This window comes from Triticum aestivum, chromosome 3B (genome assembly GCF_018294505.1).
Source record: "Triticum aestivum cultivar Chinese Spring chromosome 3B, IWGSC CS RefSeq v2.1, whole genome shotgun sequence".
NCBI classification, from domain to species: domain Eukaryota; kingdom Viridiplantae; phylum Streptophyta; class Magnoliopsida; order Poales; family Poaceae; genus Triticum; species Triticum aestivum.
The window spans coordinates 153,640,655-153,652,037 of NC_057801.1; the positions used below are offsets into that span (position 1 = coordinate 153,640,655).

General features: G+C 48.2%; 1 protein-coding gene across 1 annotated transcript; it reads right to left on the reverse strand.

Moving 5' to 3' along the window:
• Positions 1-1,449: 1,449 nt before the first annotated feature.
• On the reverse strand, positions 1,450-5,622 carry LOC123069118 (F-box only protein 7). Its single transcript, XM_044491876.1, has 2 exons — positions 3,651-5,622; positions 1,450-1,835 (listed from the first exon to the last, which is right to left on the reverse strand). The coding sequence occupies exon 1, from the start codon at positions 4,912-4,914 to the stop codon at positions 3,652-3,654; it is 1,263 nt and encodes a 420-aa protein (XP_044347811.1). The 5' UTR covers positions 4,915-5,622; the 3' UTR covers positions 1,450-1,835; position 3,651.
• Between the last annotated feature and the right edge of the window lie 5,761 nt (positions 5,623-11,383).

Genomic DNA, 11,383 nt, shown 5'->3' on the forward strand with positions numbered 1-11,383 from the left:
CATTGGTCCCGGTTCGTCCCTCCAACCGGGACCAAAAGGTCCAGACGAACCGGGACCAATGGCCCATGTGGCCCGGCCGGCCCCCGGGGCTCACGAACCGGGTCCAATGCCCCCATTGGTCCCGGTTCTGGATTGAACCGGGACTAATGGGCTGACCCGGCCTGGACCATTGCCCCCTTTTCTACTAGTGAAAGACAATTATGGTGAGTGACAATACCGTTGTTTTCTTGGGATCGAATGGAGGAGCGCTTCACATTGATACAACATCTGGGCAATCAAACGAGAGGGAGAGACAGAGAAGAATTAATACCGTTCTCGTCATGCTCCCATGATCAAACCACCGTCGTCCCATCATCTACAGGCCACCACCGCCCTCTCCCCAAACGCCAGCACCCATGCTCGTCGTCGGCCGCTGCCCATGCTCGTCCTCGAGCCGGTGCAACGTGCGCTCTTGGCCCAGCGGGGCCATCAGGCGCCCAGCCACGCTGAACCGCCGCCGCAACGGTGAGGCAGAGGAAATAGCGCCGCTCCTCCGTCACCCTCGGCTTCCCCTTCTAGCCACCGCCAGCGCCGCCCTTGTGCGCCGCCGCACCGTGGCCCCGCGGTTCTCCTGATCGGGACGTGGGGCTCCCGACGAATAGAAAGCAACCCTCAGATCTGGATTGAGCGGGCTGCACAGCGTAGACCGGTATTCATCCACAAAACCCGGTGAAAGTTTAGGACGAAAAGAAAACCAGAAACAGGAGGGAGGGGCATGGACGAAGCAGGGAACGTAAGAGGAGAAACGGAACACTACATTTTCTTTTAGGTAAGTAGAGATTAGTACTAAGATAGTGAAGGATTTCATAATTTCATTGGTTCAACTGGCCCCAACTCCTACAAGGCAACTCCGTCCATAAAGCGGAGAGACAAGTTGTTGCTCCAAAAAGGTCAACAGAGAGAAAATTTGCTGCTGCAAAGAAGGAAGGTATGAGAAGGGAAGCAAAGAGACATGCCGAGAGTGAGAAACCATCAAGTGATGTCATAGTGCAGCAAAAATAATGGCCATGAAAACATCCATGTTTGATATCAGAGACAAGGAGTACATGCGGTTGTGATCAGTGGCGAGTCTAGACAGAAAATGAAGGGTGGGCTCAAATTTTACGCAAGCCAAGTCCGTGTTTTGTGATGTCAAGTGCTTGTATGAATGAATGATGGCGTGTAAAATATGGTTCTGTTACAACAATCGCTAAATTTCTCTTTCACAGATTCTAGTACTATTACAGGTTCTCTTTTGTTATGAAGATGATGATGCATCATGCATTTTCTGCCTGATGATGCTAGTACTGTTACAACATGCATTTGGTCATAATATTGTCCACCTGATTATGCTTTGTTGTCTTCCATCTTTCACAGCATTTACTTGTTCATGCACCTGATGATGCTACGATGGATGGACTTATCATTCAGTAAAAATGTGCAATTTTCTTCCATTTTATACACAGTCACAACATCATCAACATAGGTAAGCCATTCAATAACAATAAACCTTTGCCGAAACAGTGAACTTGTTGTTTCATGAGTATAGTGGTCAAACTATCAAAGTAGAGACATTCATCAGTATGGATGGTATCAGGGTAGACTTATTGAACAGTTACTGATATCCCAAGTTCCTCACTTGAACCAACTAAAACAATGGACGCAGCAGAGGCAGTAATCTTGTTATGTGAACTGTATAAGTTCGTGATGACGGGCGGATGCACCTTCTCAAGATAACTTTGCTTTCCAATTTTCCCCACAACTCTCTAACAAAAGAATCTTGAAGGAGGGAAACCTTCAGGTGTAAACACTGGTGCCTGTCAGCAACAACCAGTAGAAACGAATCATCAGAATAAAATTCATTATATTTCAAATATCACACGTAAAATGGTACTCCCTCCGTCCCAAAATAAGTGTCTCAACTTTATAAACTTTACTAAAGTTTATAAAGTTGAGACACTTATTTTGGGACGGAGGGAGTACAAAGCTACAACTGAATATTTCCCCACTGATGTCTTAACTGGCCTGTAAGATCTCCTGAACAAAGTGCACAATAAGTTCCTAACTTGCCTGGACACAAGCACTTGTAAGACTCCTTAAGCAGGGACAACGCGTACTCAGTATCAGCATATATGCAAAACTAATAGTTCTTTGGAATAACATACTGGTTCATTTTAAAAGTAACTAGATGAACATACACAGAACACAAATGATTCGTTTCATAATTGCTGAGAAGGACCTTGAAAACAGGCCTGGTTTATTACTGACAGGACCTTAAAATAGGCATGAGTCAGTTATGTGCCATTTAGGCAGCTAATTCCCAGAAAGCCCTCTGCTATTTTGCAACCGGGACATCGTGTTGCAAGTATTTAGTACAATATTTCGCAAGCAGAAAAGACATGATTATTACTTATTTACAATGAATAAATGATTTGTGTCCACAAAATTTAGAGTTGACTTTGGGCTAATGGTCCAAGACAACTGCTACTCTTGTTTTGGGGTTCACGCAATATGATTAAATTTCTACAGTGCTCAGTGAACTTGTATGGAGAATTGGAGATCGATGTGCTACATGACAGGATTTATTTTCATTACTTCGTACCAGCTAGTTGATCATACATGTATTGAAAAACGACAAAGCCTTTTAGCCCCAAATAAGTTGGGGTAGGATATAGTTGAAACTCATTAGATCTCCAAACCTAGTCATGGTTCTGGCACGTGGACGTATTCATTACCTAACCCTATATGATATATGAACTCCCTCCATTCACAAATATAAGATGTTTTGGATATTTCAATATGGACTACATAAGGACTGAAATGAGTGAACAAAAACACTAAAACGTGTCTCCATACATCCGATTCAGAAAACAGTTAGAACATCTTATATTTGTGAACCGAGGAAGTAATAGTACCAATCATCAAAAATAGTGATGATAATAAATTGGAAAAGCGATTGTAACGCCTAAAAAAAGTTTAGAATCTGTTTTAGGATCATTCAAAACATTATGCTAGTACCTTAGGAAAGAGATAATAAATGCTAGTACCTTAGGAAAGAGATAATAATTTGACATAAAGATTTAGGGACAGACGAATGAAACAATTCAGAGTAGGATATTAACAAAGCTAGTTGAGGCACTTTATATTCATTGGTAAGCCTCCTTAATTGTTAATATATCACGTACCGAACCATCCAAGAGCAACAAAAGGAATTCGATCTAGAGTTAAGTATAAATATTTGGTTTGGCTTCCATAATAAGCATAAAAGGCTAAGCATTTAAGCGTGTTTTAGCAACACTACAAGTTCTAGACATTATATTAGTACACTTTAAACAAGGCAGTACTCGGTGAAGCGTGTTCCTTGAAAACAACCATAGCAATCTTATCCTACTGAACGGATAGGTTTATACCCGAAACATCTAATATAAAAGTAGAAATATTCTAAAATAGCCATTACTTAATAGGATCATGCAGCCTAAGTGCATAGTTACACAAGAACATGGAGGAAACATGATCACTTGTGCCGATTACAAAGGTCTAACTGGCTAACTACAGAACATGAATAGATACCCAAAACATAAAGCAGATAAAATAATGTATATATATATTCTATATTAGAAATTTTCACTAACCTCAAGCAAGTGATGGTTGAATCCAAACTGGGGGTGGCCAGTTCAATCTTGAATTTGAACTAGGGGGCGATAACTCGATGAAACTACCATCTTCCATATTAAAAATAACAACCTGCCTAAGACTAAATCTGTGACAGTAGATATAATCAAGCAAGTCATCCGTGTGGTAGATGCTATTGGGAACCAATGCAGGAAAGTCTTTCACTGGGAGAAGGAACGAGTTGTTGAAACCAATGAACATTGCATGATCTTGGAGGTTATTTGTTTCGATTATCTTTTGTCCAACAAAATCAACCTTGTACACAAAAAATTTGTCGGCAACACATTCTGTTATCCCATTCTCTTTATTAGATTTATCATGTCTCCATATCTGGAAAAAATCTCCCCATGGTGCTTGAACAATATATCTACTATGTGCTTGGTAAGATATGATTGACTTTAAAATGACTTTTACTTCAGCAGAAGTTCCATTAAGGTTAATAGAATCTACCTGACCCTCGCCACGAACACCATAAAACAAACCATCATTGTTGTTATACAGAATATCTTGATATTCCCAGCAATTTCCTTTTCCACCAATCCAAGTCCATTTGGTGTCCCCAACCCTAGTATAAGAGAGTTGACTATTGGGCAATTGTATTCGGAGCACCATGCAGTTTCCTTGGGAGGGGTCGCAAGAAAGAACAACCCTCTCATAGAAGAAGAAGTGGGCTTCTTCAAGTGTAAGATGGTATGGCTCCATTTCAGTGTCAAAATCCGAAGAGAACAGATCCATGAAAAGAACATCATATCCATCTAGCACGCCCTCTTCAGTGTAGCGCAGTCTAACATTGTTCATGGTTTCAGGTGGAGGCATAGCTATCTGAGCTCGGGTTGCAGGGTTGACTAGTATGAGATTCGACCGCTCATCCGCAGTGATGAGCCAGCCGTAGGAGGAGCCCATGACATGGCGTGTGCGGAAGGCAGGCTCCGATAGAGTGACGTGGTAAAGCTTGTCGGTGGACATGTTATGCAGGGTGACCGTGTCAGCATCACGGTCGCCAGATGAGTAAACAAGGCAGGGACTCTGTTTCGGCGAGCACAGGCGGAAACGACGGGCCTCCAGATAAATGAGGTGCCAGGATCGACAGACGGCACCTGAGCTGAAGAGATCTGGGATCTCGAGAGTGCCAAAGATCCGGAGGAGCATGTCGGACTGAAGCTGGGACCAATCACAATCGGTGCTCCAATCTGGTGAATCATCGAGAACAGAAGCCTTCTCCATCGATTTTTGCAGAAACCACAATTGTGTGTATATGATATAGGAACAACGGTAGCTCCGAACCAAACTGGAAGGTGGAATCAGACTGCAAAAGGACTTTCAGAAATACTCCCTCCGTAAACTAATATAAGAGTGTTTAGAATACTAAAATAGTGATCTAAACGCTCTTATATTAGTTTACAGAGGTAGTACTGTGCACTAGGACTTTCAGAAGGATGCTGATTACCCAGAGAAATATTGCACACCTGCACTCATAACCTAGGAATCCTCCCAGAAATCTAATCAGAAAAAACAACTGGACGGAGAGGAATGAATCGGGCGCTCGCGTCTAGCTGGGAGCAAAACCCTAGGGCCCCGGGAATTCGGACGCAGAAGGGTCGAGGCCGAACTGGGTAGCAGGAATTAATAAGCGGAGCCGGGCGGGAGCTGAACCCTACTAGACTGGCTGACTGGGGATTCGGGGGGAGGGAGCGGAGAGAGGGGTTGTGCGGGTGCGTACGCCACGGCGAGGTTGAGCTGGTGGGGGCTGGTGAAGTTGCCGGCGCAGGAGTGGCTGACGCTGGTGGGCTTGTGCGCCGTGACGAGTTTCACGTGCTCACCACCGCCGGCCGCCGTTGACCGCTGTCGCCGGCAGAGGAGCACGAGGGTTGTGGGCTCTGAGCGGTGGAGGTGGTAGCAGAGCGGCGATGCGCTTCGCTTCCCTTCGCAAGAGCTATGTCTCGTCCGTGGCGAGAGGTAGCTCAGTCTCGCCTCCGACGCATAGCTGGCCAAACGGGCCGGCCCGGCCCGGCACGGCACGGCCCATCCTAATCGTGCCTGGCCCGGCCCGGCCCGCCTAGGCACGATTATTATACGGGCCGTGCCGTGCCAGCCTGCGTGCTGCAGCCTGCAGCCCAGGCACGGCCCGTATGCTAATCGGGCCGGCCCACCGGCACGCCAGGCCCACTAATCTACCTCCTATTTTGCGCATTGAGCGTTTTTAGCCTATTTTTACCTGTTGGCCCATATTAGAATACATAAAAAAATATAAAAAAGTTAATCGGGCCGTGCCGTGCCGGCCCGCGTGCTCGCCCTTCAGGCCCAGGCACGGCCCATGGCGTGCCGCGTGCCAGGCCCGGCCCGTTTAGCACGTGCCGTGCCGTGCCGGCCGTGCTACCGGGCCGGCCCAACTATCCCGGCCCGTTTGGCCAGCTATACTCCGACGAGCGCGCTGCGACGCGCGAGATTTTCTTCCTCTGGTTTTTCTTATCAGGTTTTTCACTGTTGCAGAGGTTTTCATTGGTTTTTCCTTTTTTTAATCAACAAATTATTTTTCCAAATTATGTCAAGATTTTTTAGAAAATTTAACGAACATACTTTTGAAACTCGTAACATCTTTTTAAATGCAATGTACATGTGAATCGTACGAAATATTTTTTAATTAAACAAACATTTTTTACATAGAATAAAACTTTTCAAAAATGTCCTGTGAATTTTTTGGAATGCATGAACTTTTTTTAAATATCATGAAATTTGTTTGAATGCTATCAAAACTTTTCTAAGTTACGCAAACATTTTTTTTTACTTTCTGCTAACATTTTTCAAATTCATGGTTAACATTTTAAAAAATTATTATTATTAAAATATATGTACTTAGGATATTGATTTTGTCTGCATGTTCTTTTTTCATTTGCTATTAACTTAGTCATGCGTATATATGTATGATCTTAAGTATATAAAATTAATATGTTGTTTAATGTATATGAACAAGGCGGACACACAGTATACTGCACAAAACAAGTGGTAGGCAAGTCAAAAAAGGCTGATTTAAGTATGTGAAGGAAAGATCAAGCACAAAAGTTTCTGGTTGTAAGGGACAATGTATGTCCAAGAAGGGCAGGGAGGTGCTTGTTAAGTTTGTTTTACAATCCATGCTTACATTTGCTATGAGCTGCTTGCAATTTACCAAAACATTGTGCCAGAACCTGACATCCATCTCGTCTAACTTTTGGCGGGGAGTTGAGAATGGCAAGCGTAAACTTCACAGGGTTGCATAGGAGAAAATAGCCGAAGAAAATGTAATGGGGGCATGAGGTTTAGGGATTTTGAAGCTTTCAACAAGGTACTCCTTGCCAAACATGGGTGGGGACTTTCAACAAGGTACTCCAAGCTTTCAACAAGGTCCTGACGCCGGGCTCGGATGGGCTGCCTCCCGAGCTGTTGGCCTTTCGGGACCGCGCCTCCTCCGACTCGTCGGACTCGCGTCTCTCCTGCGTTCCGCCTCGTCCATGTCCTCGGGTAACTCCATCGCCTCGGTCATCGCCGACTTGGAGCGCCCGGACGCCGTGGAGGTCTTCATGCCGGAAGGGGACTACGACGCGGCGCAGCGGCTGGCGGTCGTCGTCATCGTCCCTCCCAACGCCTTCCACAATGTCACCCTTGCCATGCAAGCTGCCGTCCTCGACAACATCGGCCACCTCCTGCCCGAGGTTGTCCCGTCCTCGGTCGGGGCTATGTCTGTGACGCCCCCGATTCAATCATACACTAATCATGCACGCAAATGTGTACGATCAAGATCAGAGACTCACGGGAAGATATCACAACACAACTCTAAAACATAAATAAGTCATACAAGCATCATAATACAAGCCAGGGGCCTCGAGGGCTTGAATACAAGTGCTCGATCATAGATGAGTCAGCGGAAGCAACAATATCTGAGTACAGACATAAGTTAAACAAGTTTGCCTTAAGAAGGCTAGCACAAACTGGGATACAGATCGAAAGAGGCGCAGGCCTCCTGCCTGGGATCCTCCTAAACTACTCATGGTCGTCGTCAGCAGCCTGCACGTAGTAGTAGGCACCTCCTGGGTAGCAGGAGTCGTCGTCGAAGGTGGCGTCTGGATCCTGGGCTCCAACGTCTGGTTGCGACAACCAGGAAGAAAGGAAAGGGGGAAAAAGGGGGGGAGAAAGCAACCGTGAGTACTCATCCAAAGTACTCGCAAGCAAGGAGCTACACTACATATGCATGGGTATATGTGTAAAGGGCCATATCAGTAGACTGAACTGCAGAATGCCAGAATAAGAGGGGGATAGCTAATCCTATCGAAGACTATGCTTCTGGCAGCCTCCGTCTTGCAGCATTTAGAAGAGAGTAGATTGAGGTCCTCCAAGTAGCATCTCCAAGTAGCATCTCCAGTAGCATCGCATAGCATAATCCTACCCGGCGATCCTCCCCTCGTCGCCCTGTGGAAAAACGATCACCGGGTTGTCTGTGGAACTTGGAAGGGTGTGTTTTATTAAGTATCCGGTTCTAGTTGTCATAAGGTCAAGGTACAACTCCAAGTCGTCCTGTTACCGAAGATCACGGCTATTCGAATAGATTAGATTCCCTGCAGGGGTGCACCAACTTACCCAACACGCTTGATCCCATTTGGCCAGACACACTTTCCTGGGTCATGCCCGGCCGCGGAAGATCAACATGTCGCAGCCCCACCTAGGCACAACAGAGAGGTCAGCACGCCGGTCTAAACCTAAGCGCACAGGGGTCTGGGCCCATCGCCCTTAGCACACCTGCACGTTGCGTACGCGGCCGGTGAGCAGACCTAGCAACCTCCATTACAAAGGAAGTTGCGTTAACGCAGTCCAACCCGGCGCGCGCCACTCAGTCGCTGACGTCAAGAAGGCTTCGGCTGATACCACGACGCCGGGATACCCATAACTACTCCCGCGTAGATGGTTAGTGCGTATAGGCTCGTAGCCAACTCAGATCAAATACCAAGATCTCGTTAAGCGTGTTAAATATCCGCGAACGCCGACCAGGGCCAGGCCCACCTGTCTCCTAGGTGGTCTCAACCTGCCCTGCTGCTCCGCCACAAAGTAACAGTCGGGGACCGTCGGGAACCCAGGCCCACCTCTACCGGGATGGAGCCACCTGCCCCTTCAGCCCCCATCTCCGAACAGTATCACAGGTAATGTAACTGTGTAAAGTATATCGTATATGCCCGTGATCACCTCCCGAAGTGATCACGGCCCAGTAGTATAGCATGGCAGACGGACAAGAGTGTAGGGCCACTGATGAAACACTAGCATCCTATACTAAGCAGTAGGATAGCAGGTAATGGTAACAACAGTAGTAGCAAGGACAGGCTATGCATCAGGATAGGAATAACGGAAAGCAGTAACATGCTACACTACTCTAATGCAAGCAGTATAGAGAAGAATAGGCGATATCTGGTGATCAAGGGGGGGCTTGCCTGGTTGCTCTGGCAAGGAGGGGGTCATCTTCGATGTAGTCGAACACACGGACATCGGCAGCGGTCTCGGAGTCTACCGGAAAGGAGTAACGGAGGGGGAACACAATAAATAACAGAGCAATCAAATGCAACACAAAGAAAGACGCGGCAATGCGCGGTGCTAGGTATGTCCTAACGCGGTATTATGTGATACCGGCGAAAGGGGGAAACATCCGGGAAAGTATCCCCGGTGTTTCGCGTTTTCGGACAGATGAACCGGAGGGAAAAGTTGTGTGTTTGATAGGTTAGGGGGGTGTGGTGGACGAACGGGCTGCGTATCCGGATTCGTCTCGTCGTTCTGAGCAACTTTCATGTTGAAAATAATTTAATCCGAGTTACGGATTAAAAGATATGATTTTCTAAAGATTTTATTTATTCCTGGAATTTAATTAATTATTTAAATTAATTCGAAAAATAGATTAATGACATCAGCATGATGTCATGCTGATGTCAGCAGTCAACAGGGTTGACTGGTCAACCTGACGGTGGGTCCCGCATGTCATTGACTGATAACTAACTAACTAAATTAATTAATCTAATTAGTAGATTAGTCAGGTTAATTAAATGATTAATTAGTCTAATCAGGATTAATTAAGTTAATTAATTCTTTAATTAATTTATTAATATTTTAATTATTTATTTATTTTTTATTTTTTTAAATATTTTTTTTAATTCTTGTTCTAGGGCGGGGGCCCCGTTTGTCATGGGCCCAGAGGGGCCTATCGGGCTCGGGCGTGGTTGCTGGGGCGGAGCCTCGTGAGTGTGCGGGCGGTTACGGGCGTGTGGGTGCGGGGCGCACCCAGGCGCCCACCACGCGAGGGGAGACGAGGCCGGCCAGGGCGGTGCCCGGCGGCGGCGAGGCCACGGCGGCCAGCGCGGGCGCGGGCCGGCGCCGGAGGCAGCCAGGGGTCAGCAGTGGAACAGGGGAAGAGGGTAGCAGGGGGATGGGGTTCTCACCCCCGTTGTAGGGGAGTTCGGCGGTGAGGCGTGATGGCGCCGGCGGGGAGGAGGTCGGGGAAGGCGTCCGTCGGGGAGGTGGAGGACTAGGCGGCGACGGGCGGCGACGCGGTGGTCCGGCGACGAGGTCGAGGCAGTTGCCTCGATCTAGAACGATGCGGGCCAGCAAGGGGGGCCCGTTGGTGGCGACGGCGCGGGGCGGCTCGCCGGAAGCAGCGACGACCGCGGCCGGGTACAGCGGGGCGAGGTGGCCTCAGTGATCCGGCGACGTTGCGCCGTCGGGGAGGCATGGTCCCGATCTGGAACGAATGGGCGAAGGAGAGGGGCGATGACGTCCGGTGAGGTTCGGCGGCGGCGCGGGTGTAAGGCGTCGGGGGCGGCGGTGGTTGGCGATGGGGACGGGGCGCCGGCGTCGTGGGGGGGCGCGGGGCGTCGGCCCGATCCAGTGGGAGGAGAGAGGGAGGAGTGGATCGAGGGGGGAGTGAGTGGGTGCGAGTGGGGAGGAACCGCTAGGGTTCGGTCGCCCCAGGGGGTGAGGTAGGCGCTGGCTGGGCCGGCCTGTTTGGCACCGAGGCCATCTGGGCCAGTGGGCCGTGTGATGGGGTTGTGTACCTAGGGTAGGATCATGGACCTGATCCAAGTAACTTACCCTAGGACATCCTTAGAAGAGGTCGCCTTCCAGTCGACCAACGAGGACTCACTCGACCACCAGGAGGTCAAGAGGCACTCTGCACTGCAACGACCTGTAATCAAGTAGACTTTATGATAGTAAAGGCACTTTATGTGGGGCGTTACCAGTAACGCCCCAGACTTAACTCACCTTAAACCCTCTCCTACGTGGGCTGGCTGGGGTCCTGGCGCACTCTATATAAGCCACCCCCCTCCACAGGCAGAAGGGTTCGGCACCTTGTAATTCATACATTCATAATCCACTCGACCGCCTCCGGGCTCCGAGACGTAGGGCTGTTACTTCTTCCGAGAAGGGCCTGAACTCGTACATCCTTTGTGCTTACAACCTCTCCATAGCTAGGACCTTGCCTCTCCATACCTACCCCCCACTCTACTGTCAGGCTTAGAACCACGACAGTTGGCGCCCACCGTGGGGCAGGTGTTTTAGCGATTTTGTGGAGAAGTTGCGATTCTTCCGAGTACTCTCATCATGGTGTCTGCTGGAGTTTTGGTCAAGGGTCAAGAGATCCGTCTCGGCACTCTCACCTTCATCGCCGACAACTCCGCATGGCTCC